Raw genomic sequence first — 27945 nt, 5'->3', positions numbered from 1 at the left:
GTGTCTGGAAGTAAAAGAAATTAAGCTAAAGAAACCTCTTGATACAGTTTAAAATTAAGGACAGTCTTGTTTCTTTTAATTCTCACAGTACTCTAATTTACATTTAGTCCTGTAATTTGACGTGTTGACTTGCTGTATGGAGAATCTTTAGTTATTTAGTAGGCTAAAACAGATTTTTTGGCAGTACTTTAAAATCCCCATTTTGCTCTTTGTTCAAGATTTAGTCTTTATCAATTATCATTTTATACAGTGAGGAAGATAAGGGACTGGCCATCAGCTCTTTTAGTGAAGAGTAAAAATGTTTTTTTTTTATTTTATTTTCTTATCAGAGCTACAAGACCAAAAAAAACAACAGCAAAAAGGTGGGTTAAACATTTTAATTATATACACTAAGTAAAAGAATAAATACATGTCTCCTTTTGAGAGGAGTGGATCCATCACCCACAAATGAAAAATGGGTCCCAGTTCCATTACAAGGACAATGTTTAATTTGATATGTGAGAAGAACACAAACACTGACACCTTTTATTGAAATACAGTGATATATACTGGCAGCAGCAGTAGCTAGGAAAACATGAGGAGCAAATTAAAATTAGAGTGCTCGGCGTAAGTTGCCTGTGGTTGCTTTTTTTTTGATTGGGCCAACTGATGACCATGGCTCTGGCATCCCAGCCCCTAAGACAATGCTGGCCAATCAACAGAACACAACAATGTCCTCTAGTGGTGCGGCCCTACAAGTATCTAGACCTCAGAGACAGCAAGAAAAAAGGACCTTTTCACATTGCATGGGCTCTGCAATTTCCTAATGTTTTTTTTGATTATCAGTCATTATATGTCTACATTATATACCATTATACAAAATGTATATAATTAAATGAATGCTGTGTTACACATTTTATTTAGAAGCTCACCAAGCAAACCATTTGACAAGGGGTTATTTGGATTGAGATGCTGTCTATAAGGGAATTAATGTAATATGAAGTACCAAACACACAGTAACAGTTAATCCAAACCTTTCACTTGTGCCAACATAGTTAAGGGTATAATAACCAAAATATAGCCCAACCAATGTCATGATTCAGAAACCATTTGCTCACCTCATATAAATGTTCTTTTTAGTAATGTTGTGTTTCTTAACAACTATTCATCTAGCCATTTTCCAAACTGCATCTCTTTAGTCCAGCATAACTAAAGTGAAGGTCCATCCTAGCGGACCATCAATTGTGGCACTCAGTAACACTGGGCCATATTAGTGTGATCAGTTGACCTAACATGCACATTTTGGGGATGTTTGTGAAAATGGGGGTATGCAAAGAAGACAACAAGAACCGATCTAGTTCTATCAACTAACCAAGTGCAATATTTTACTTTGACAGAAAAACAAAAAAAAGAGCAAAAAAAACAGGAGGTTGGATTCTGGCGAGGTGAGTGTTACTCTGTTTTTCCTTTGTATCCTCTGCTATTACTCTTTATCTTTGTGTAATCTTTTTAATTCTGTACACATTGTACAAATGAACAAATTATTGTGAAATTCTTTATTTCAGTGATGGCTGTTTTTTTAGAAGGATTTGGTCCGTGTTATTCCAGCAACAGCTACACTGTGGCAGATCAATTAGAAACCTAAAAGGCATAGGTGGTTCAACCAAATGATCTTGAAGCTGAAAAGCGGAAGTGAGTGGTCAGACCTCTAATGGGAATGTAAGGGAAATTAAGAGAAAAACTAAGAAATCACCCAGCATAACCCAAGACTTTGAAGGCAACGGTCAAGGGATACCAGTTGCTGATTAGAAGAGATAACAAAGGATCCAAGTGATCACTTCTGACAGATGTGATCAAGAGCCCAAAGTCTTTGTCAGTTGAATTATTAAATATAAATATGGTAAATTAGTAAATAGCAGTAGAGAGAGAACTCAGATGAATTAGAGAAAGGATCAGGGAAGTTAGAATTCTGGTATGAAGTGTAATTCCACGTTCCTTTTGGCTGTAGAGCCGCCATGTAGAAAAGCCCCAGTCCGTGCCCTCTCAGAATTCCTGCTTACGTTCTTTCCCCTTTGCTTTTATTTTTCCTGTTCCCAAAAATCTTTTCAAAACAAAAGTAAAGAAATAGACAGAGCGTCACATTAACGTCTTCTCCCCTCTGCCTATTAAATAATCAATAAAATGAAATAAAAAAATCACGAAAGAAACAGAAACCACAACCTACCCTTACAGCGTCCACCGCGCTTCTGGCATTACAGCCAAACGCGTGGTGTATGCAGGTTATGCGGTGTGACGCTTATTAATGCCCGTACTACAACAGATTATATTGTTCATATACTATTAACTATTTGCAGGGATCAACTCTTTTGGGGAAGTTCATAAAAAAAAAAAATTACATTATAAATAACGTGCACTTGAGTATTTCGAGCCCCACGTCTGAGTCAGATAGTTTCCCTGGTCACCAATTCGTGTGTTTCACTATGCCTTTCCGTCTTCAGCTACCCATAAGCAAATAAACAACTTGCCTGTCACAGTTTATCTTTTTGTATTTATTTATTTTGTTAAAAATGTAGATTAGTAAAATTACTTTGTTCCCTTATTAATTTGCTAACAAAGTGTTTATACTGTAGATATGGCCAGGATTGTGAAGCTGTACCACAAGTTCTGACTGCAAGGGTGCTGATATGTGTTCTGTGCTAAGCTGTGAAGAGCTATGGGAGTTTCACATTATTGTGTTTTATGATATCAAACTCAAGAGCAACACCAATACCATTTCAAAAACATTTATTCTATCACAGGCTTAAGGTTCACCATCTTAATTCCAGATGCCACCCTTTACATATCCTTCTGCAGCAATTCATGAATAAATTACCTTTCTTTTTGCTTTTCTTTCTGTTAGCTCTGGGTACAACAATCAAGTATTCTGGTATAGGAATCATCCTTTTCGTTTTGTGCAATTTGCTGGGTCTGTGCATCTTCAATTGGAAGATGTAAGTATGTAGAGTGATATGCCATTGTTTTTTTTTTTTTTTTTTATGTGCCTGTAAATCCTTCGAAAATAGCATTGTATCTTTCTGTTCCGTGTACGAGCTATTTCTTTGATGGTGAACAGGAAAAAGTATTTTAAGATGGTATTGTCCATCAGCATATTTTCCATACTCGTTTTTTTCTTTTGAAGTGCTGTGGGAGTTGTGGCCTGACCGCCTCAGCACAGGAAGCAAGACAAAAGAGCATCCCAGTCCATCATAGAATGCTCTTACACAGACATCCACCATGGCCTGATTTGGAGTGACTAAATTATGTTCTAACAAGGGCATCCCTGGGATGAGGTGGGAAATAGTACAGTATATCCTGAAATGCAGAAACAGGGAGAGCATACAAACTGTACACAAGCAGTAGCTGGGCTGGAACTCAAAGCCAGGTCCCTTTGAAGCAGCTTCACTACCATTAGGCCACCCCATGAGATTACTGTTTATTTGCCGAATCTAATATTGGACACATCAAAGCACACTTGTATTTTAAATATCTACTACTTTAAATCAGAGTGAAAATAAACTGGAAGTTCATGCAACCTCACCCACTTATAAGGAAATTTTAAACTAAGGTGTTAAATGTAAGTTGTTGTGTATTAATGTATTTTGGTTACACTATTGTCTTTCGGTGAATTCTGAAACCAGATAGTTTGGAGTCAGGCTCGTGCTGATCTAAAAAAAATAATATTTACAGTTCCTAAACTATTGCGACGGCAATAAATCGAAAAAAAAACCACAACATTTACAAATAACAACGACATCTCAGTACTTTTCATCACTTTCATTGAGGTATGGATTTTTTACATATACAAAATATCAAATATAAAAATAATTTACATGAGTACAAACAACACACATAAATATAAGTTTAAAAGCAGCTTCAAGCCTTAAACCTATCTTTTACAAAAAGGTTATTTGTATTTTAAGCAACACCTAATTTCAAATGATCATATACATTACTAAAAGCTTTTCATATTCAAATCAAACAATCCTAATATGCCCTTAAGCTAATGTCACATTACGTGACTTCTAATTGTAGGGTACTGTATATCACATTTGCCAACCACAGTCACTGATCTCATCACCAAACCTTTTCAATTTAAATGACTGAAAATCACTGGCTATGCCTAATTTATTGACCGAGTGTTAATCTTCCAGCACAGTTGCTCCATGACGGAGCCAGTGCTGTACGAAGGGTTAACAGCTGTGGTGAGATCAGCAGCAATCTTGGCCCTTTTTACTTTTTTCCATTCTGCTACGGTATGTCATGTCCAAAGACCCCATGCTACCTGACTGTACCAAGGGTTAAACAAGTTAACAGGTATGATGATGACTTAAGCAACAGTCCTGGCCATTTTTTTTCCATTCTGTTTCAGTACATAAAAAACAAAACATTAGAAAAATGGGCCTTTCTTTTGTTGGCCATGTTCAAAATATGAAAGTTTCTAGTTCCTTGTTGCTACATCCCATATATTGCACTTATTACATTGTCTGCTCTCATGAACAAAGAGCTCTGTAATATGACTAAAGATAAACTCAAACATGTTTGATTTTATTGATGCAAGTTGCAGAGAAGTTGGTCTCAGTCGTTAGGCATGACACATTAAGAGAATGAATGCATGGGAGCATGCCACCGTCTGACTCGGACTAGCTATGATGGCTATGACTGAAAATCGCTGGAAAAGTCCTCTAATTTGGCATTGGCATTACAGAGAAGATGTTTGCTGAAGCTAGTTAAGTGATAGACTGTGGATAATGAAATTTTAAATCCATAACAAATTGAAATAAATAATTGTGATCAATTATTAATCTCAGATTACAGGACATCTTGAAATTATATGTTGCCCCCGGTGTCTCAGTAGGTTTTCATTCTTCCCACATCCCAAAAGACATGTCAGTTGGTTAATAATTGATTCCATACTGACCACACTTGAGTGTGTTCTGTGATGGCCTGGTGCTCTGATCATGGCAGGTTCTTTACTTGTGCCTGATGCTGCTGGAATAGGCTGTTGCTCGTACCATCTTAAATTGTAATAAACAATTATCAGTATCCTTAATGCTCTGTGACTCTGAATTAGAGTAAGTGGCTTTAAAAATATTATATTAATTGTTGATGGACAGTCCTGGGCAGTGTATGTGTACTTTCATTATTCAGTCATTTGAAACATTACTAGTTTATAGTAATATGTGTCTCACATAGACACTCTGGGAGAATGTGGAAGGATCCGTGCATCATTTTTATTGTCGTGGTTTCCTGGCATGGAATAAGAATAACTATGTGATCTGAAGTAAACAGGTAAATGCTCTCAGATATGTATGGATACAACAATGAAAGAAGGTTATCCAACCCGCTATATCCTAACTACAGGGTCACGGGGGGGTCTGCTGGAGCCAATCCCAGCCAACACAGGGCACAAGGCAGGAAACAAACCCTGGGCAGGGTGCTGTTTGTAAATATTTATAGTATATTTAATACTATAAAGAGCTGGGCGCTTATCGATATTCTCTATGCTACATATGTACAGTGAAAACTGAAGTAACTTTTAATTTACTTTTACAGGATAACAATTTATTTGGTTGAGAATGAAGATAATTATATAGCAAACATATTTTACTGATTTGTGACCTCCCTTTGCTTTGGTTGGACCATCAATATATTTTAACTTAAGCTCTACAACTCCTCATGGCTCTTCATCTGTAGAATGAACTAGGTTATTGTAGTCCCAAGGGAGTACTCATCAAATCAAATGAAGGTAACAGACAGTTTAATAGATTCCTAAGTCTAAGCACGCTGGATGAGCTGTCCCTCCCCATTTACCTGAGAGTGACTCTTTTAATTAAACCAGAGGCATGGCAAATGAACCAATCAATCAAGCAGGGTCAGTTCCCAGCTGACACAATGTATTAAATTGGCCTGGAACAGCCTGTCAGGCAGAAGTCTACCTCTTGTGGAGGCCACAGATCTGTCAGTCTTCCATTTCCATCCCCTTTTTTCAGGGCCGGATTTAGACTTGATAAGACCCTAAGCTATTTGAGACATGGGGCTCTTTATAAGTCCAGATATTCTATGTAAGTGCCAAATATGATTTGTTTTGGGGGCCCCCCCAAGAAGGCGGGGGCCCTAAGCTATAGCTTGTGTAGCTTATACGTAAATCCTGCACTGCCTTTTTTATTCTCCTGCGCCATGTTATATCAAATACACGTCAAGTCCAACCTAAAAAAGAGCAGAACAGGCTCTGAAGTTCCTAATTCCCCTTCAAAGGTTTTATCTGTGTTCTTTTTAATAACAGAATTGTGGTTTAATGGTGATGGAAAAACAATAAAAATGAAAGAGAAAAAAAATAGTAAAGGAAAAGGAAAACAATACTTTGGGTTCAATTTTAGGTTATTGTGTAGGACTAGTCATCTCTTCTGTGAAAGGAGTTCAGGAACATAATGCTCTCTTTGAACCATGCTACATATCTTTCTAATCAGTAGGGGCATCACTGAGCCCCAAACCCCAGACCCAATAATACTCAACACATTCAAAAGTTCAAATGATAGATTTTTTAATCCTCCAAGCACCCTGTGCAATAGGTCACAGCCAATTACCATACAAAATTAATGGAGTTCTTTCCTCTCCTACCACCACAAGTTGGATGCCGCCTGCTGCTTCCCAACTCAGCTCCCCAAGGTAAGACAGCAATGCGCTTTTATGCTGGACCTGGAATGGGTTCTGGTGATCTGGCATGACTTGCGGGGAACACTTCTGGGTTATGTGAAAACCAGGGCAGTCCTCCCTCGACAGGCACCCTGACAGGGTTGTATTGTTGGGCTTCAGTCCACATGAACCCCTACGGGTGTCCAAGCTGGGATACCTCCAGTGGACCACTGCTAATATATCAGGGATGAAACTGCTCCTGGCCTCTGGGTGCCCTGACACCTTCCATCTTAGCAAGATGTTACAATGGCGTCATGCAGCCGGGATGTCTGTCTATCCTCCATTGCATTTACAACTTTTATGGACCATTTTATCACATCCCCTGAAGAGTGTTTAAAATTAGTTTATATTGTGGTCAAATGGTAGAAAAACCTGGATTGAAAAGAAATATTGGGACACCAACGGGGTCATCTTGTTTAATTCTTTTAACAAAAAGTAATCAGAATTAACATACAATGGTGCTGCAAAACCTAAACACAGACTGTAGCCAAGTTTCCATGTATTGTGGGAACCTTAATATCTCAGCAAGATCCTAGTTTGCAGAAGTTGGGTGTGCTCTTCCAGGAGAAATGTACCAGGAGATGTCAAGAAAAGAAGGCCAAAATAAGTAGATGTCTGAAGCCATAAAGTCAGAATCAAAATGCCAGTGCCCAAAATGATAACCAGTTAAATACAACACACACAATTGTAATGCTCTAAACTGCCACAAAAATGGCTAACATAGTCTAAAGAAATAATCAAATCCGTTACTAATGAAGTACAGAAGTGAAAAATATATGTGGAAATAATCATAATTTCATAATAGCATGAACATTCATTGATGAGCTATGATGAGCAGAATGGCCTGTTCTTGTCAAAATTATTATGACGCCCTTATTCTTGAATTAACTGTCTGACATGATGTTAATTCTATAAATAGTTCAGATGTTGCTATTCTTATACTGATTGTCTGACATGATGGTAAAATAATGGATTGTTCAGATGTTCTTATTCTTACTCTAATTGTCTGACAAGATAATAATTCCATAAATATTTCAGATGTTCTTATTCTTGTACTAATTGTCTGACATGATGGTAATTTCATAAGTATTTACTAGACTTAACAGCAGTGTCAGGCAGCGGTGTAACAGATTTTTACTTCTGTCTGGATTTGATTCCTATCGTGGTCTCTGTCAGCACGTTTTCTTAGTGTCTGTGCAGAAATGGGTTGACATATGTCTTGGTGGAACAAAGTCTTTCACATTTACTGTATGTTGTTTACTTTTCAGGAAAAGTGCCAAGCTCACTCGCTCTAAGGATGAAGAAGAGTAAAACTAGTCCCCATGTTTTAGCTGCTCTGGTTAACAAACAGGTAAACTATAGGGATTATCATAACCATTAATAACAATTTGTAGCTTGTGCTTTACTTTTTCTGTTGGTATTATGTGCTATTTTTTGGGAAAATACATCAGAGCTAATTCATACTGAATTCCAGTTTAGGTGCAATTCAGTGCATGCCAGCACACATTGAAGAGATTATCAGACAAAAAATCTGCCCCTCAGCTACAGCGATGAAAAACTCCTTCAAAACTGTCAGACTACCAGTTTATATACAATAGAGTTAAGTTTCACATCATGCAATTATAATAACTCACTAATGACAGCCGCATTCATATTCTCATGTCACATTAGTCTTACTTTGTATGTGTCCTATCAGTCACCACATAATTCATTGGACAATCTCAGATATTTTAAAGACAATTTATCACAAAACACTTTACATCAGGAAGGTAAGGTGAATTGTGGATTTCTAGTTTAGATTCAAGTTTGTTATCATAAATGCACCGCACAATGACAGCCTTGCTTGCATGTCTCCTGCTGCATTCTGATCTCATGCAAAAAGACAATTTCCCCTTGGGGATTAATACAGTATACCAAAAAAATACTAACAATAAGATGTTAGATGCATAGAACATGACACAGTTGTTTATTTAACTAAGACAATACAAGACAAAAAAAGAAAAAAAAACATGCACGCCACCAGGCTTAACTATAGACAAATCAAACCTGTATATATATATATCATAGATGTTCATGGCAAAAGCCAGACTTCTATATACCTTATCTGCTTCTCATTTCTCAAAGTCTTAAAGCACACAGACAACTTTGTACATATAGTACTATGCAGAACTCTTAGGCACTTATGAAAAAATGCCATAAAGTGTGAATCCTTTCAAAAATAATTACATGAATAGTTTTGTTTAATCAACACAGATCCTGGACAGCATAGTAAATGGACAGAAATATAAATTAAATCAGTATATGGTATTACCACCACCATCATCAAGTCCATTTGCGGAAATGCAGTCCCAAACAGGCAGAGAACCTGCAATGTGCTTTCCTGCTACCTGACACTCAATCTCATCAGTCCAGAGCACCTGATGCCATTTTTCTGCACCCCAGTTTTTGTATTTTTCTTACACCAATGAGTTCTATTGCTTTATTTTTACTTTAGAGGGACGGCTTTTTGGACTCTTTGATGAAGACTACTTCTAATAATGTATGTATAAATGATAACTTGAGTGTACTTTCACTTAGGTCAACCAAATTTTGCATACAAGTATTAGGTACAAAACATAGATTACTATCAACTTTTTGGCTATTTCTGTTAACCGAAAGTAGTACTTTACCTTTTATTCATGCAGCTGCAGAGTCCAATTTGTTCAACTTTACTTTTATAATAATTGTTCAATATATTATTAATTTGCTTTGTTGTTGATGATTCTTTAATGCACACAATATAAAAATATAATCATTGTCTTGCAGTTTAATCCTAAAATATCCATCCTCATATCTGAGTATACAAGAAAGCTGAGGGGAGACCACTCCCAATTTTTATTATGGATGTCTCTTCCCCAGTTTTTTTCCCTAACTGAGCTTTTTCTGTTTTAGTTAATCAGTTTGGTTCAACCTACATGTCATTAGCACCTTTTTGTTAATCAAACACTTGTGTTTTTCTTAACTGGAAAGTGATTTGTTACTTTGTATTTTTATTTAAGGTTATGCAAATATCTTCCTGTGTTGCATCACTTTTTGCAAACGTGATATTTGGAACTCAAAAATTTGTTTTTCTCCATTGACACGATAATCCGGAAGACATAAAATACCCATCTAAGACAAATACTTTTGTAAACTATCTGAAAGACCTTTGCACAGTACAGTGCATATTCTTTCCACCATCCATCCATTTATGAAAGAATCTCTTCTATTTTCAGGTATTACATAAGTCAGAGTCAATATTGGTGCTACTGTGAGGAAGCTATGACCCAGACCTGGAGAAGATGCCAATTCACCACAGAGCACGGATTACAGTCACCAATAAACCTAATGCACATCTGCTTGGGATGTGGAAAGAATAATAGAGTATGCAAAAAAACACCACATAGACTTTGAATTTACAGTAGTAGGCAATACAAATAGAACAAATTAATTAATTTTCCCTACCAACATTATCAAATCCAGACTCTTGGAAGCTGGAGCCTATCTCAGTTACAGGGTGCAAGGCAAGAAACAACCCTGGATGTGGCACCTATCCTTCAGGTAGCACTTGAACTTTTGGAAGGTTCTGAGTTGCCAGTAAACCTGTGTGAGTTGTGGGTGAAAAACCTGAGCACTCAAAGGAAAATCTACAAAAACCCAGGGAGAACTATGTAGGGTTCACACTGACAGTTTATGGTCCTCACATTTAAAGCTGGTTTCCTGGGGGGGGTCACATTTCTAAATCTTGTGCACACACAAAAAGAGGCTCGAAATGTGTACGCAACTTCCCATGCAAATGACAGGATCTATAAAAGAAAACTTGAAGGTGGAACGTGCATAAATTTACGGCAAATCTGATCCATGTGTACCTAACATTTTGGAGAAACTGGGAAATGATGACACCCTCACCCTTGATCAAGTATAGAAATACAACCAAACCAGCTAAATAATGACTCGCATATAATAGTTCATATTACTTGAGCTTGTTATTATAATGCGCGTTGATGTGACAAACATATTACACCTCAAAATGATGAATAAGATCCACAGACTGTATCTTAGTTGCCTTTTAAGTGGGCCAATGCTGCATATTTGCACTGAAGAACTTTTTAAGTTATTCATCAGTTTACATTGGCTACCTGTTGTCACTTCTCAGAGAACTGGCCAACAGGTCAGGGATATTTCAGCCAAGCGTCATTCCATCATGTCCGCTGTGCTGAAAGCCATTAACCAACCAACAAGAAACTATATTCAGTGTTCTTAATGGTGTGGTTGCACATGCATAAAACAATAACATGTTTTTGCCAACATAAAAAGGCAATTTGCATCAGTGTCTGGTTCTCCTAACATAATCTGCACATTTGAATGTGCTGATATTGCACCAAATTTTAGCTGTGAGCGAGCAGTGACATTCCATAAACATACCAGTCATCTGTGATAGCAAGACGAGACTGACAAATGTTATGGCTTTGTGGCCGTGGTCAATTATTTTGAGACAAAGTAGCTTTGACAGACAGGACGGAACCGTACGAGGTGGCTGGCTGAACCGTTAATTTTTTCATATGGTGTGAACTATTCATTGTAATAGTACCTGCTCAGATGCTGGTGGCTTTCTCTGACTCCAAGAACACAGAGGAGAGGCTTTACAATGCATGAATTTGTACTGTTCGTTGCATACCACAGCCAGATGCTCTTGAATGTAGGTCGTAATGTCCCGATACATCAGGTAGGAGGCTGCTCTACTAGCCAGTGAAGTTCTGCAGTATTGTAACTGTATACGGGTAAGGCATAAATAGCATCTCTAAGGCTGTTCAAGGTGTGTTCACAAATACTGTACATATCTACAAGGTGTTTGTGATTTATAATGGGTCAATTGCATTGAAATGTGCATATAACAGGTTTTATAAATCTGATTTTATTTATTTTGGTGTGTACATATTTTCACTTTAGAATCCACAGAAAATTTTATAAATGGGGATCCTAGAGCTTTAAGGTAGAAGAGCTAAAAACTGTGCTAACATGTTGGACACCAGAAACGCTCTTAAAAGTTAACACAGTAATCTCCTCATATATTTTAACTTGTACTTTCTGTTTTGCTGTTTGTGTATCCATTATAATTTTCGCTGGTGTGGTCACATGTAGTACATGTTCGGAGACTGTAATGGAGATAAGTTATGTCATCCTGGTTAATGTTTATATTCCTTCCCCTTAAAATGGGGGCAGAGGAACAGAAATGATTCACTGTTACCAACACTTTAATGAAGAATTATTCTGACTCTGCAGTTACAATATGTGTTGAGTTAAACCACAGGACTTTGGAAGAAGCAATGACAAACTTCATCAATATGTGTCATGTTCTTTTGGTGGACACAACAACCTGGATATTGCTTTATTTAAATGTTAAATGCCTTTACATGTAAACCTGTGGCACAACTGGGAAGACCTGACCACAATCTGATCCATCTGACTTCCATCTACAAGTCTGTTATTAGATGGCAACAGCTCTTAAACATTAGCCAAGCCAGAAGTTGGTGTGTGTGTCTGGGTGGGTTGTTGTTAATTGGGAGAAATAAGATTCTATCTATCTATCTATCTATCTATCTATCTATCTATCTAGACCTATTAGCCTAACATAGGGGTTTGGTCCTGGGGACCCACTGTTGCTGCAGCTTTTTTTGTTCCAGCCAGCTTCTGTTTGTAATCGGACTTATTTCTCATTCTGTATTTTTGGGAACAATATATATAAATTAGAAAACTAAGTTTGGTAAAAAGAAGAAAAAAATACTAAGCAGTTATATGGAAATAATGTTTTTTAACAATATTTTCATCTGGATTTTCCTTCTACTTTTCCAGGTGTTGTAATTGTTTATTTATTCTATTATTTACTAACTAGTGGGGCTGACACTAAAGTAGTTGCACCCCCTTTGATTATTCAGTGTTGTTTGCCTGGGTGTCTGCACTCTTCGTTTTTAACTGTCTATATTAGGATACAGTGAAGTGAGTCAACTGCACAGAGAAAGACCAAAATATAATGAAATCAACAAAAGATAGTTAAGTATTTAAATCTACATTATATCAGAAATTGAAATATTACTAAATGTCTTGTAAAGGTTTCCTCTGGGTACTCCAGTTTCCTCCCACAGTCCAAAGACATTCAGGTTAGGTGTACTGGTGATTCTAAATTGCCACTAGTGTGTGCTTGGTGTGTGTGTGTGTGTGTGCCCTTCGGTGGGCTGGCACCCTGCCCAGGGTTTGTTTCCTGCCTTACGCCCTGTGTTGGCTGGGATTGGCTCTGGCAGACCCCCGTGACCTTGTATACAGCGGGTTGGATAATGGCTGGATGGATGGAAACCTATAAACTGCTATATTTGAAGAAGGGATGTGACATTTATTTTTTTTACAGTTTAAAACGTTATTTGTAGTTAATTCAGTGTTTAACACATCAAAACAGAGGTATGGATTTATTTTCAACCTCCAGGGCAGTTTTATTCAGTGTTAGAGCTTCGTCGTGCCCTCAATTTTTAACATTCACCATGAAATGTGTTGTCGTAACAAGTTACAATTTCTTTCATTTTAATAAGAGCAATTTTAAAATTATATTTCATCACAATTCCTATATAATGTAATGCAAGGTGCTATAACTTTTCATTGCTCAACTGCATAAAGCGTGGTGCTCATACTTCTTCCGTGCTTCAGCATGTATATTTAGTAGGTCAGGGCTTATTTACAGCCCAACAAAGACCTGCAGCGGCCTCATAGAAGAGCGCGCTGACATTCTAGACTTTCTTGCAAAAAACTTGGAAATTACAAAGACATCTTAGTTCATTTACACAAAAAGGCAATGGGTACTGTTTGCATTGTGAGGCCTCAAACTATGTTAGTGGTCTGTTTGTGTGTTGCTTTTATGAACAATTGCTTACAAGACACCACATTAATGTACTTTTTATTTGAATTTTTTTAATGCTTCTTTTAATATTTTTATGTATGCTATTTACAAAAGATTGGAAAATCTATATCGATTAACATTTATGGACATTTGTAACAGTTCATTGTCCTACCTCAGTTAACAATATTTCTTTCCATCAATGAAAAAAATAAACTGTTGACCGGATTTAAACTTAATTTTTTACTGTTTACAAATCCTTACTCATCTTTAACAAAAGATTAGATAGATAGATAGATAGATAGATAGATAGATAGATAGATAGATAGATAGATAGATAGATAGATAGATAGATAGTTTATTAATCCCAATTGGAAATTCACAAACTTACTTAATAAATTTCATACTTTGCATTCGCTTCTATCAATGTGAAGATTTGAATGCATACGGAATTGCAATTTATTTAAAGAGTTTTGTATTGAGCTTCAACACTTTCCTTAGTATCGTATCAAAATTTGAGATTTTGGTATCGTGATAACCCTACTACTTGGGAAAGGCTTCTACCCAAGGGACCCAAACTTATATTACGTGGGTTTGAAAATATTGTTTTTGTAGAATGATGAAATAATACTCTAATACAGTGATCCCCCACTATATCACGGTTCAGCTATCACGCTCCTGCTACATCGCAGATTTATTATTATTATTATTAATATTACTAGGGGGCTCCACCCCCTGTTTGCCCACCCCTGGGTTTGGTTTACTAGATAAACAATTTAAAGAAGATTGTTATTTTCATGGAATTGTTACATATGAATTATTTTCATTTTTACTTTAAAACTTTAGTAAAAACAATATTCGTCCTTTATTTCCTGTCCCAGGCATGGTTAAATTTCTTTCTCGAGGGACTTATAACGCTACTTGCATTGTGAATGGGGGGGTGGGGGTCTGAACGCAAGCTAAAGAGATGTGATCGGTTCAGCTGCTGTCTTGCAGCTGCTGTCTTGCTGCTGCTGCTGGACAGCTGCGTGTTCTGCTTGTTGCGCTTTGCTTCAATCATTTAAAAGCCTGTACAGCAGCTGTCCTTTTTCCACTTTGTGTCTCTGCTGCTAGCGTTCTGAGGGGTGAGGGCTGAATGCACGCTAAGGGTTCGTTTATACTTCACGCTCAGAACGCGTACTCGCCCGCATCATGGCTGCCACATGTTCATTTGACACATTTTCTGAGCAGATCCTCAGAAATTAACGCGACATGTGCGCAAGTTGCAGTACCAGCAAAAAGTCGGGGGGCGCAGTGTGCTAAAAGTTGGAATGTGATGTCAGAGTCTCTGGTTACTATCTACATGTGACAGAAAGCTGCTTTGAGGGTCCTACGGGATCGATGTGCGCGTTTCGATGTTTGATGAGTGGTTCGATGTGGTGAAACAAAATGCCGTCATACAGATGCATTTGTGGTGCTTTTATATTCAAGCGTTGCATATTCCTGATCGTAATGACACGATACATTTTAAAAGTCTCACATACCTTCTTCTGTGCCGTCTTTTCTCCTAAGGCTTCCTCTGGTCCTGACAGCAGCGGCAAACAGCCATAGATCACCACACAGAACACATTACATTTATGATATTCCAACTCTCTGCACATTTAGAATCCTTAGATTTATACTTGATATCACTTTCATGATGAAATGCATTAAAGTATGTATGTTACATTTTACAGATAAATCTGTAATTTTGTTTAAATGATGATAGCTCTGCTGTCTTGCAGGGAGTCACATCGCTAATATTTTCTGCCTGGAAGTTACATGTTTTCTTGCTGGGTTTCCTTCCAAAGATATGCAGATTTAGTTACACTAAAATGACGCTAGTGTATGTGAGTGCTTGTATTCACCTTGTGATCAGCTGATGCCTCGTCCAGGGATTGTTTCTGCCTCGTGCCCAATGCTAGCTGAAATGGACAAATCCCTGGACCGATGGATTTAATCATTAAACACCCTTTTCAGAGATATTTGTGGTAAGGTGACATCGGAATTTAATGGGTGTTCCAGGCAATTCACAACACAGCAAAGCCAAACCTGTTCTCACTGTGATAATATCTCACACTGCCACCTGGTGGATTCCTCCAGATTTACGTAAAGTACACGCGCAAGTATAAACAGTACAACACTTAGAGATGAGACACTAAGAGATGTGCTCGGATCATCTGCTTGCTTGCTCAGTTGCTGCTGGAGAGCTGCGTGTTCTGCTTCTCATTGTTTTAAGAGCTGGGAGCACCTGAAGTGTGTCTGCCAAAAGCATTCCAACAATTGCTAGGTTAGATGTGTGTGAACTTGCTTTAAATTGTAAGTAGGGCGTGATGTGCAAAAGTCACCGTCTGACAGGTTTTGCTTCGCAAGGTTGTAATGTTTAGTATTGCGTGTCGTCAAAGTGTCTCTCCGAGAAGATCTGGTCTCCATCGCTTTGCTCAACAACCCCTCGGAGGCGCGCTACGCTCCTGCCAATTTGCATCTCTCCCGCTTGCGTTGTGAATGGGGGGAGCTGAACTCATGCTAAGGAGAAGTGAACGGATCAGCTACTGGCTTTGTGCTGCTTCTGCCAACATGTGTGTTCTGCTCGTCACGTCGATCATTTAAAAGCCTGTATAGCAGCTATCCTTCTGTCTCACTGTCTTGTCTTGTGTGATGTTAAAATGTCTCTCATAGGATGTCAAGTTGTCTTCCGAGAACTCGTCTCCCTGGCTTCCCTCTGCCAAGACTTTTTTTTATAATAGAAGAAATGTTACTTATATCCTTAGCCCAACATCCACATATTACACAGTATCTGTTTACAAAGTGTGTTTTAATAAGTTTACATGTGTTTAAAGTGTGTGAGAGGGGTATTTTAAGGCTTAAACTATAAAAAAAATGTTTATTTATATGGTCTTTCTGTATCGCGGAGTTTCACCTATCACTGATCGGTTTGGAATTTAACTTCCGCGATAGGTGGGGGATCACTGTATTTCAACAGTTCAAATTTTATAGTTTTGATGAATATCTTTGTTTCTGAAGTTGCTTTGAAATCCTTACAGCTAGACAATTACATTTAGTTACAGCAGTCATTATTTTATACTAGCCAATTTATAAATCAATAAATTTTGGGAATAGCTGTTGGTTTTCCAGGATGTTTAAGGAAGATCAAATTATGTAAGTTATGGAGGCTTTGGGGGCACGACCAGCTGGAAGGACACCTTGGAGAAGACTCAGGGCTTACTGGGAGGATTTTATCTCCCAAATGGCCTAGGAACACCTTAGGATCCCACAGTATGAACTGACAAGTGTGGCTGGGTAAAAGGACTTTTGGGCCTCACTGCTAAGATTGTTCTCCCCGACCCAGCTTCGAATAAGCATTGAAAATAAATGAATGAATTTAATAATGCTGAAAAACTGGAACTTTATTTCTTATTTTTTTAAACTGAGTGAGACCAATTAAGTTTCACAAAATGTTTTTTTTTTGCATTTTTCATAATGATGAACACACTTACAAAAAACTTTCAGGCTGTTTAAACTATTGCAGCTTTCAACTATCTGATGTTTATGCCACAGATAACACCACTCTTTCCATCTCAAGGTGAATTCTTTCCCTTACTTTTCTGTAAAACAGAATGGATTTTCTGCTCTGCTATGGGCATCATGTTTACTTTTCTCTTCACAAACATTACATACATGGAGTGTTTCCATTGTTAGGAACTTCTTACTATAAATAGAACAGCTAAAGAGCTTGTCTTCACTATGAAAACGTAGATGTGTTTGGAGTAATTTCTTTTTACTGAACTTCTCTCCACACACAGCACAATCAACTGGGTTCTCTTCATTATGAATAGCTTGATGTTTTTGAAGGCATTTCTTTTTTCTGAATGTTTTGCCACAATCGGGACAATCAAATGGCTTTTCCCCAGTGTGAAGAATCTGGTGTGTTAAAAGATTCTTCCTCTTTTTAAATGACTTCTCACATTTCGGGCAAGAGTATGGCTTTTCTCCAGAGTGAATGTTTAGGTGTTCTTGAATTGAACTCTTCAGTCTGAACTGCTTTCCACATTTTGAGCAAACATACTTTTTTTCTCCCGTATGGATTCGGTGGTGTTCCTGGAATCTACTTTTCTTTCTGAAACGCTTCTTACATACATTACAACAATATGGTTTTTCTCCTTTGTGAGTCAAAGTATGACGTTTAAATGAAATTAACTTTCTAAAACTCTTTCCACAATATCTGCAAACATGCGGTTTCTCGCCTGTGTGGATTCTCTGATGTTCTTCAAATCTAATTTTCTTTTTGTAACTCTTTCCACATTCAGCACAGTTGTGTAGCTTGTTTACATTGTTTACGGTGTCATTGTGACATTTCTGCGGTGTCTTCCACAGTGCATCTACTCTAGTTAGCTTTACTACTGGAAGAGCACTGCATTTGAAATCCAACTGTGTTCCTGGATCAAACAGAGAGTTGACCATGCATTTACCATTGTCAGTGTCTCCATTACACTCATTCTTGAAATCATCTTGAGAGCAGGGTTTATAAAGTCCATCTGTCATTAGACCCATCTGTTGAATTTCACCTAGGTTGGAAAAATAAAAGAAACATTGAACATCCAATATTTTAACAAAACCCTTATATTCCACACATTACCGTAACAGACAGACAGATTACATTAAACAGACAAGTATCAAACTAAAACTATCATATCATCCATTCATTAATAATACATTCAACTCAAGAAAGTTTTTCCAAATTTGTAAAAAGGAACAAAATGGATTGTATAAAATAAGCAATATTGTATAATGAAACAAACGTTCTGCTTAAAGTTTTGGAAAACTACTTACTTTTGTTCTAATTAAAGTTAATAAAAATATGTTTTTCTCTATTACACAGAGGTCAAACATAGCGGCATCCATAAAGAAAGACATTTTCAAATAAAACTGAACAAAAATGGAAATTCTATGCTTTTGGTTGGTCTCAGTCTGTTTCCCTGGCATATAAATAGGATTTCACACAATTATATTCAGAAAAATACAAAACCAAGAGCTTTCAGCTGAAAAAAAGATTGTTTTAGACCTACAAAGATCTGGTAATGGATTAAAAAAATATATAAACAGCTAAAAATACCACTAAGCGGAGTCAGGGCAATAATCGAAATGTTCCATAAGTCTGTTCAAAAGTTATTAACGTTAAGATTAGTTTGATTGGGTATGTCACTAGGAATGTATAAATAGTAGATTAAGTAGATTCCCATGGGCAGCACTGCACCCTAAATACACACAAGAAATAACATTGCTGAGTCACGGCATACCCAAGTCTAGCCAGTCCTCAGTCCTATTGTCTAAAACCTTGTGTTTGCTTCGTACACGCAGTTGTCTTAATGTTTTTATATATCAATCAATCATCTATATAGGTCCTGTGCTTTCACTTAAGGAGGGTTCCTACACTCATATACCCATGGATAAGGTAGTCGGACCTGTAATGAGGAATGCTTAATTGCTTTACAATAATATGGATTAACTGTCACTTCTTCTGGCGAGTCATAGCATATTTAGGTACTGTGGCATTTTGTGAATGACAGATTAAACCTCTTATTCCAGGCACTACTTGAATGAATTTCGTCTGATGCAAAGGAGATGGACTGAAAAAAGGCAAAAGGGGGACTGGACATCTAAGTGAATGAGTAATGGTATAAAAGTGAACATATCAGTATCGAACTAAAATGTGTAATCCAAAAATTGAAATACTGGTTACCAGAATTACTCCATGTTATTGCCTCATTTGTTTTCCGGCACCTCGCGAGTGGTAGCCATTCCAGCAGCTCCGTGTATGACTCTTTTTACCTTTTTTTCCATCTTTCTTTATATCACTGATCACTTCTACCACTTTCTTTTATCTGGAATCGCTCCATGGACACTTTTTACTATTTTTACTACTTGACATGGATTTTTACACTCCAAGACTCACCTACTCAAGTAGTCAACTTAAAGCACTGAGAAGAAATGCCCACACCGGTGTGATTCTCTATTTACCTGACGAGGTAAGAAGACTCGGCAGCCGAACCGGCGCAAAGATAAAAGATAAGATAAAAGTCAAGCAGTTTGCGAGAAAATGGCGTTATAAACCATCGGTGCCTTCTGTGATCCTTGGAAATGTGAACTCACTATCAAATAAGACTGACGAACTGGCTGTGCTGGTGAAAAATGTCACAACCTACAGAGAATGCAGCTTGCTGTGTTTTAGTGAAACGTGGCTAACAACTACCATCCCAGATGCTAATGTGGAGCTACCCGGGTTTAGCACAGTGCGGACAGAGACGCAAATACAAGTGGGAAGCGGAAAGGAGGATGACTTGCTCTCTATGTGAATACATGGTGGTGCAACTCTGGACATATAAATGTTAAAATCTCCAATTGTTGCAGGGACATCGAACTGTTGGCCATAAGTCTGCGTCCCTATTACTTGCCAAGTGAGTTTGTACATGTGATTGTTGTTATTGTTTACATCCCCCCTCGAGTGAACGCGGAGATAGCGAGTGACATCATCCATTCAGCAGTTGCTAAGTTACAAACGCAGCACCCTGAGGCGCTTGTGCTAATGGCTGGAGACTTTAACCATGTAACGCTGGATAAAACATTACCTGCCTTCTCCCAGTATGTGGACTGTAACACCCAGGGAAATAGGACTATTGACCTACTCTATACAAACGTTAAAGACGCATACAGCGCCACCCTGCCACCTGCGCTTGGGAAAGCAGATCATAACCAGGTTCTGCTTCAGCCTCACTACAAACCAAGAGTGAAGGCGCTACCTACAACCACATGATCATTCAGGAAGTGGTCCCCTGAGGCAGAGCAGGCTCTGAGAGATTGCTTTGGAACTACAGACTGGGATATACTGCTGGGGTCACATAGTGAGAACACTGAAGAGGCTGTTGACTGCACAACTGATTACATCAACTTCTGTATGGACATTGTAGTTCCAGTAAGAATAGTACGCTGATATGCTAACAACAAGCCATGGATTACAAGTGACATCAAGGGCCTTTGGAACCAGAAGAAAAGGGCTTTTAAAGGCGGTGATCAGCATGAGCTCAGGCGCGTGCAGATGGAACTCCGAGTCCTGCTCAGGGTGGCAAAGGAGCAGTACAGGAGAAAGCTGGAGCAGAAATTGCAGAATAACTGCATGAAGCACCCCAACCCACTCTCACCTCAGAGTACTTCATCCTCCAACCATTCTTCTGCTGATACCAGCATAGGTGAGACATCCTCACCCACAATTACAGCAGCACAGGTGAGCAGAGAGCTGAGGAGACTTTGTGCCAACAAAGCAGCGGGTCCAGATGGTGTATCGCCACGACTGCTGAAGGCCTGTGTGTTGGAACTGGGGAGTCCTCTACAGTGCATCTTCAACCTAAGCCTGGAACAGGGGAGAGTCCCGAGACTTTGGAAAACATCTTGTATCACCCCAGTCCCAAAGGTATCATGTCCTACTGAGCTGAATGACTTGTCACTTGTGATGAAGACCATGGAGCGGCTGCTGCTTCACCACCTGAGGCCACAGGTCCGCCACGCCCTCGACCCTCTGCAGTTCGCATACCAGGAGAAGATGGGAGTGGAGGACGCCATCATCTATATGCTATACCGATCCCTCTCCCACCTGGACAGAGGCAGTGTAGTGGTGCTATAAGAATTATGTTTTTGGACTTCTCTAGCACCTTCAACACCATCCAACCTCTGCTCCTCCTGGTGGCATGGATCGTGGACTAATTTTTTTTAATTAATTAATTCATTACATTTATATAGCGCTTTTTTATCAGTTACTCAAAGCGCTCAGCAATTGCAGGTTAAGGGCCTTGCTGAAGGGCCAAACAGAGCACAGTCCCTTTTTGGCATTTACAGGATTCAAACCGGAAACCTTCCAATTACCAGTTCAGATCTCTAGCCTCAGAGCCACCACTCTGCCTATATATATATCTATCTATATACTATCTTACAGACAGACCTCAGTATGTGCATCTTGGGAACTGCAGGTCAGACATTGTGGTCAGCAACACAGGAGCGCCGCAGTGGACTGTACTTTCTCCAGTCCTGTTCAGCCTATATACATCAGACTTCCAATACGATTCGGAGTCGTGCCACGTGCAAAAGTTCGCTGATGACACTGCTATTGTGGGCTGCATCAGGAGTGGGCAGGAGGAGGAGTACAGGAAGCTAATCAAAGACTTTGTTAAATGGTGTGACTCAAACCACTTACACCTGAACACCAGCAAGACCAAGGAACTGGTTGTGGATTATCATGGACCCTGTGATAATCAGAGGAGACTGTGTGCAGAGGGTACAGACCTATAAATACCTGGGAGTGCAGCTGGATGACAAATTGGACTGGGCTGCCAATACTGATGGTCTGTGTAAGAAAGGTCAGAGCCGACTATACTTTCTTAGAAGGTTGGCGTCCTTTAACATCTGCAATAAGGTGCTACAGATGTTCTCCCAGACGGCTGTGGCGAGTGCCCTCTTCTATGCGGTGGTGTGCTGGGGAGGCAGCATAAAGAAGAAGGATGGCTCACGCCTGGACAAACTTGTTAAGAAGGCAGGCTCTATTGTAGAAATAAAGCTGGACAGTTTAACATCTGTAGCAGTGTGATGGGCACTAAGCAAACTCCTGTCAATCATAAAGAATCCACTGCATCCACTTAACATTGTCATCTCCAGGCAGAGGAGTAGCTTCAGTGACACTTTTGTCACTGTCTTGCTCCACTGACAGACTGAGGAGATCGTTCCTCCCCTACACTATGTGACTCTTCAATTCCACCTGGGGGAGTAAATACTAACATTATTCAAAGTTATTGTCCATTTTTACATGCATTTTTTTTATTACTCTTTAATTTAATATTGTTTTTTTAAATCAGTATACTGCTGCTGGATTATGTGAATTTCCCCTTGGGATTAATAAAGTATCTATCTATCTATCTATCTATCTATCTATCTATCTATCTATCTATCTAGTGAGATAAGTTATATCATCCTGATTAGTGTTTATATTCTTCCCTTTGCAACAGAAAAGATTCCCACTGTTACCAACATTCTAATGATGAATCATTCTGATTGTGGAATTGTGGTGACTTCAATAAGGGGAACTTTGGAAGGAACAAACTTCCATCAGCATGTATCATGTTCCATTCATGGACACTACAAGCTGGACCTGATATACTTAAATGTTCACAGCTTTTAAATGCAAACATGTTGAACAATTGGGCAGATATGACTACAATCTGATCCACCAAACTCCCACCTACAAGACTGTTATCAGATGGCAACGGCTCTCTTTTGATTCTCAACAGAGGTTCTTTTTTTGTGTTTGGGTGATTGTTGTTATTTATTATAATGTTTACATTTTTGTGTCTTCATTTCCTTTTGAGGACAAATAAAGTATTAACTATATCTGTATTAGGGTGAAAAAACAATGTTTTTGATAAATAATAATAATAATAATAATAACTTGTATTATTGAATTTGTATGAATGTTAGAATTATTAAAGGATTATTTAGATAAGATGCAGCTTTTACGTGAATATAACTGTGTGACAGAATTGTAAAGCTCATAAGGGAAAGCTAGCATTGTTTTGATTGTGTATATTTAAACATGAGTTTAACAAGTTAGTGCCTTTTTAGAAAGAATATTTGGAGAAGCAAACACATGATGATGACTCAGGATGGTAACAGAGTGAAAATACTGAGATGTATACAAATAAGATTGAATAATATTGGGAGAAATGTAATGTAAAAGGAAATACTAAAAATGTGCCATTGCTATTGGATTGTAAACATTTAAACTTAGATAAACTAACCAGTGTGTATATGTATGTAAGAAGATTAAGTATGGTGGCCCAGTAGCTCAAAATGCAAACAAAAAAGAAAGTGCAAAAAAAGCAGAAAAAAACTATGAAAATACAAACAAAACAATATCAATGTCAAAAATATTAAAATGCAACAAAAATGGTGGAAATAAAGCAATGGCAGCAACAAAAATGCAAGCACAAACCAAAAATGAAAGCAGAAACAAAAAATTGAAAGCACAAACTAAAAAAAATTGAAACAGAAATTACAGCACTAGAAAAAGGGGAAGTGGGTGGATTCTTAGCGAGAAACATGAAAATCCCAGGAAGGTGTTTTATTGAACATGAGTGGTCTTCTAAAAATATTTTTCCCACTTTTCAACTCTGTAGCTTGAACATTAAGTAGTAGTGCTCCTTGTTCAGAGGTAGACATTCTTGTAAGTCTGAGTGCATCGTCGGTGCTGCTCACGTCACTCCTGTTTATCTCATGTCTGCTTCAAAGCAGACATGCTAATATGCTCGTCCAAGTTTATGAGAATCTCTACTCAAGTTCAAGCTGCTATTACTATGTTTACAGTATGTATTCTCATTTTATCAGCAATAAATAAAAAAGCAGCTACTAACACAATATAACAACCAAGTCATTGTGGTTAGACACGGTTGATCGCTCCTAACTGACAAGGCAGCTTTATTGTGCATATTGTATGGGGTTGGACTACTTTTACCTAACATTCAGCGACTCCTACTTTTACTTTTTTTATTCAATTACTCCTCTGATTTTTGACAATGCTTTGATGATCAAAGTGAACTTTGAATGGCAATAAGTCAAGTCAAGTCAAGTTGGGGAGCATACACTGGTGCAGTGCGTTGCCGCACCAACTACATGACGAAACAACTCGGGATCCTGGTTTGCAACCCCCCAGGCAGACACGCGGTCCAGTCCCACCCTCCAGAAATGACCCTCTATCTGCCGCAGCCATGTGTTACTTGGGCGGCCCCTTGGCCTGGTCCAGCCACTTGGCTCCCCAACAATTAGGATATTATGAGCCGGATCACCTTCTGGGAAACGCACCACATGGCCGTAGTGCCGTAACTGACGCTCCCTCACAATGCAGGTAATGTGCCTCATTTGGCACTCCATGAGCAACCGCTCATTCGACACAAAGTCAAGCCAACAGTACCCAAGGATTTTCTGGAGAGAGACAGTACCAAAGGAGTCCAGCCTTTGTCTCAGGTCACTGGATTTGCCCAGCCTTCTGGAGTTGTTTTTTTGTTTTTTCTGTCCACCCTGGCCATCGGACCTTACTTATTCTATGTTAATTAATGTTGATTATTTTTATTTTTTATTGTGTCTTCTATTTTTCTATTCTTCATTTTGTAAAGCACTTTGTGCTACATTTTTTTTGTATGAAAATGTGCTATATAAATAAATGTTATTGTTGTTGGATAGCGTCCATGTCTCATAACCATATAGCAAGACAGGAAACACCAGCACTCTAAAGACTTTGCCCTTCGTCCTTTTGCATGAATATCGGGATTGCTACACACCCCTTTCCAGTGAACTCAAGACCCCCCATGCTCTCCCAATCCAGCTACTGACTTCATAGGAAGAGTCACCAGAGACATGAATGTCACTGCCAAGGTAAGTAAACCTCTCAACAAGGTCAACACTCTCTCCACAAACAGACACACTGCTGATGGCCGTGCCCAAGAAGTCATTAAAGGCCTGAATCTTGAATTTTATGCAGGACACTCGCAAGCCCAGACACTCATACTCCTCACTCAGTCTCTTGGGCACCCTGATCAGAGCCTCCATTGACTACGGGAAGATCACAGCATCGTCAGCAAAGTCAAGCTCCGTGAATCTTTCTTCACCAACAGATGCTCCACAGTGGCAATAACAGAAATTAAAATGGGGTGATACTACATGTGCTGCTGCCTCCAACAGCCACAGTCCTGTGTCCCGTGTCCTAATTCAGTTGTGGATTCTGCCTGTGTGAATTTTAATATTATTTGACAGGAATATCAATCTGTGAAATTCTAAATTAAATATAAATAAGGCCAAAATGTAATTTTTTGTTTATGCAAACTATTAGCATGTTTGGCAACAAGTAACTGCATGCAAGGAAAAGCACCACATAACCACAGTAAACTATGACTGTTGGAACATTTCCAGGTGCTGTGCTTGGTGTGTTTGTGTGTGTCCTGCGGTGGGTTGGCACCCTGCCCAGGATTGGTTCCTGCCTTGTGCCCTGTGTTGGCTGGAATTGGCTCCGGCAGATCCCGCGACCCGGTATTCGGATTCAGCGGGTTAGAAAATGGATAGATGGATGGTTCAGAAGTTCCTGTTAATACTGATGGCATATTGAGTTTCACTAAGTAACAGAATATGCAAAACCTAGTTGCTTCTGTCAAGAGACTGAAGAATGGACATTTTAACTGAATAATGACCCCAAAAATACAAATAAAAATGCACAAAAATGGTCTGAATTGAGAGTAATTTTACAGGCACAAGACTATAAAGGATCTACATGAAGAGTGACACGTTCTATGTAGAGCAGCAGTGAGCAAGGAAATTTAAAATTTATAATTCCAGATAGGCCTTACAATCAAACATTCCCTTAAAGAAAAATATAAAGTAAACCCTTTTCATTTCAGTTTTTTGTCACGGTAATACATTTAAATGTGTGATCTATGAACATATTTGTATTTACCACTCTGTTCATACTGTATACTTGCATATGACAGCTCATAAACCTCTACTTCCTTCTGTTTTAGTCAGGTTGAACAACCTCATTTTCTGCTTTCAGTTGGAATAAGAGCAGATCAAAAGGAATCACAGGGTATAACAGGATGACACTAAATTCACACACTATTGATAAGCTAGTCTTTCTTGTTGATAATTATTTCAGATCTCGGAAATCAACCAAGTTTTTGTTTTACTTGCATATTTAATAGTTGCTATGTTTCACTGCATAGTATACAACCTATTCACAGAAAATGTTAGGTTAAACACTCCTAAGATTAAATATGTAAGCATATGACCATCACTGAACTTATTTCACTTTTTTATACACACATTTATATCTTTCTTCATTTATTTACACAAAACTAAATAACAGCCTTTTTGGAACTTTATGATTCTTACTGTATATACATTGTCTTAAATTGTATTTTAATTAAGAATTATCCTTTGAGTACACATACTGTAAATCACGATTTACTATATATCATAATAATTATTGTTAATATCCTAGACAATATTTTATCCTATCTTATCACCCATCACACTACTAAAGAGTACATTTACTTTTAAAAATAAATGTAAAACTAAGAGTAACGGCTTTCTTTGACTCCTTCATAAGCACAGCTTTGAATGTTAGAACACCATCTAAAGGTACTCTGTAGGACAGAAGTTCGGGATCATTTTTGTCTTTGTTAAGCAATAAGCCTGCAGCCAGTATATTTTTATCTGTATATATATTAAAGGATACGTTTGGTGTTTTTCTCTTCAGAGTTACTTCTTCACATACATGGTATATATTTCTTTGATATCTGAAATTGTCTTCTAAAATTAAGCACTTCTATAAATTAAAAAAATATATATCTTGCCTGAACAAGAGCTTTATATTGCAGGCTATGGGGCATGAAGTAAAAGCATAAAAATTACCAAACATATCCATTTTTTAAGCCAAGGCAGTTGTTAAGTATTGATCTGCATCTTACGATTACACCCACATTGTAAAATGGTTTGTATATGTCATTTATGAACAATCAAATACCATTAAATTCAGCGATTTTAAAAGAAGAACAGCTTTGCATGATAGCTCTGCACTTAGTCTTCCTGCTCAACAATCTTTCACACACGTGGGCATAGTTTCCTCTCAAAAGACCAAATTACAGTAAACTTTTTGTGCCACGTAGTTGTTTCTGTTTTGATTTATGTTTGTATTAATGTGAATACTCACACAAGTGAAAACAAAACATATTCTTACCATGAGAAAAAGAGTACCAGAAACATGTGATAAAATGATTATTTTCAGATTCCTCTTCTCTTTACAAACAGGCATCAGAAACACTGAAAGCATGACCAATACCTGAACACTGTCTTAGCTTGCAAAATGTATGTATTTGTAAGTTTTTAAGTTATCCCTCTGTGCCCCATACCCTCCACTGTAAAGCACCAGTGTTTGCAAGGTTTTTTTGTTTTTTTGTTAATTTATAGAAAGCACTTAACTTTTTAACACAATTCCGCATAGTAAATGCATACAGTATATATCATGTTTGTGAAGATATAACTTTGACTTACAAAACTTATCCTTTAATGGCAATTAATACTACATTCTCTGTGTAAGGTTTATTGAGCTTCATTTAGTGTATGAAATGAGCAATATAAAAAAAAAATACAAAATAAATAAATAAATAAATAAATAAATTAATAAATAATAATAGTTATTATTGTGGCCTAAAAATAAAAAAGGTGTTTCTGGA

At 38.0% G+C, this 27945-nt stretch overlaps 1 protein-coding gene and 1 long non-coding RNA gene across 3 annotated transcripts in view; one reads left to right on the top strand and one right to left on the bottom strand.

The window, feature by feature from the left end:
• Window positions 1-1144: 1144 nt before the first annotated feature.
• Window positions 1145-8062, top strand: LOC120537500. The gene is made up of 3 exons (XR_005635340.1): window positions 1145-1424; window positions 2879-2969; window positions 7980-8062. It is a non-coding gene; the product is annotated as an uncharacterized LOC120537500 (long non-coding RNA).
• An 8988-nt stretch (window positions 8063-17050) lies between these two features.
• LOC120537494 (zinc finger protein with KRAB and SCAN domains 7-like) overlaps window positions 17051-27945 on the bottom strand; it is a 48047-nt gene continuing 37152 nt past the window's right edge. For both annotated transcript variants that reach the window (XM_039766475.1, XM_039766477.1), the window contains exon 3: window positions 17051-18195. In XM_039766475.1, coding sequence (XP_039622409.1) covers window positions 17228-18195 — 968 coding nt within the window. In that variant the 3' untranslated portion in view covers window positions 17051-17227. The remainder of the gene's footprint in view (window positions 18196-27945) is intronic.

The sequence above is a fragment of the Polypterus senegalus genome, chromosome 10, assembly GCF_016835505.1.
Source record: "Polypterus senegalus isolate Bchr_013 chromosome 10, ASM1683550v1, whole genome shotgun sequence".
Lineage (NCBI taxonomy): Eukaryota > Metazoa > Chordata > Cladistia > Polypteriformes > Polypteridae > Polypterus > Polypterus senegalus.
The sequence above is the reverse complement of the archived record's forward strand: the minus strand, read 5'-3'. Positions and strand labels throughout refer to the sequence as shown.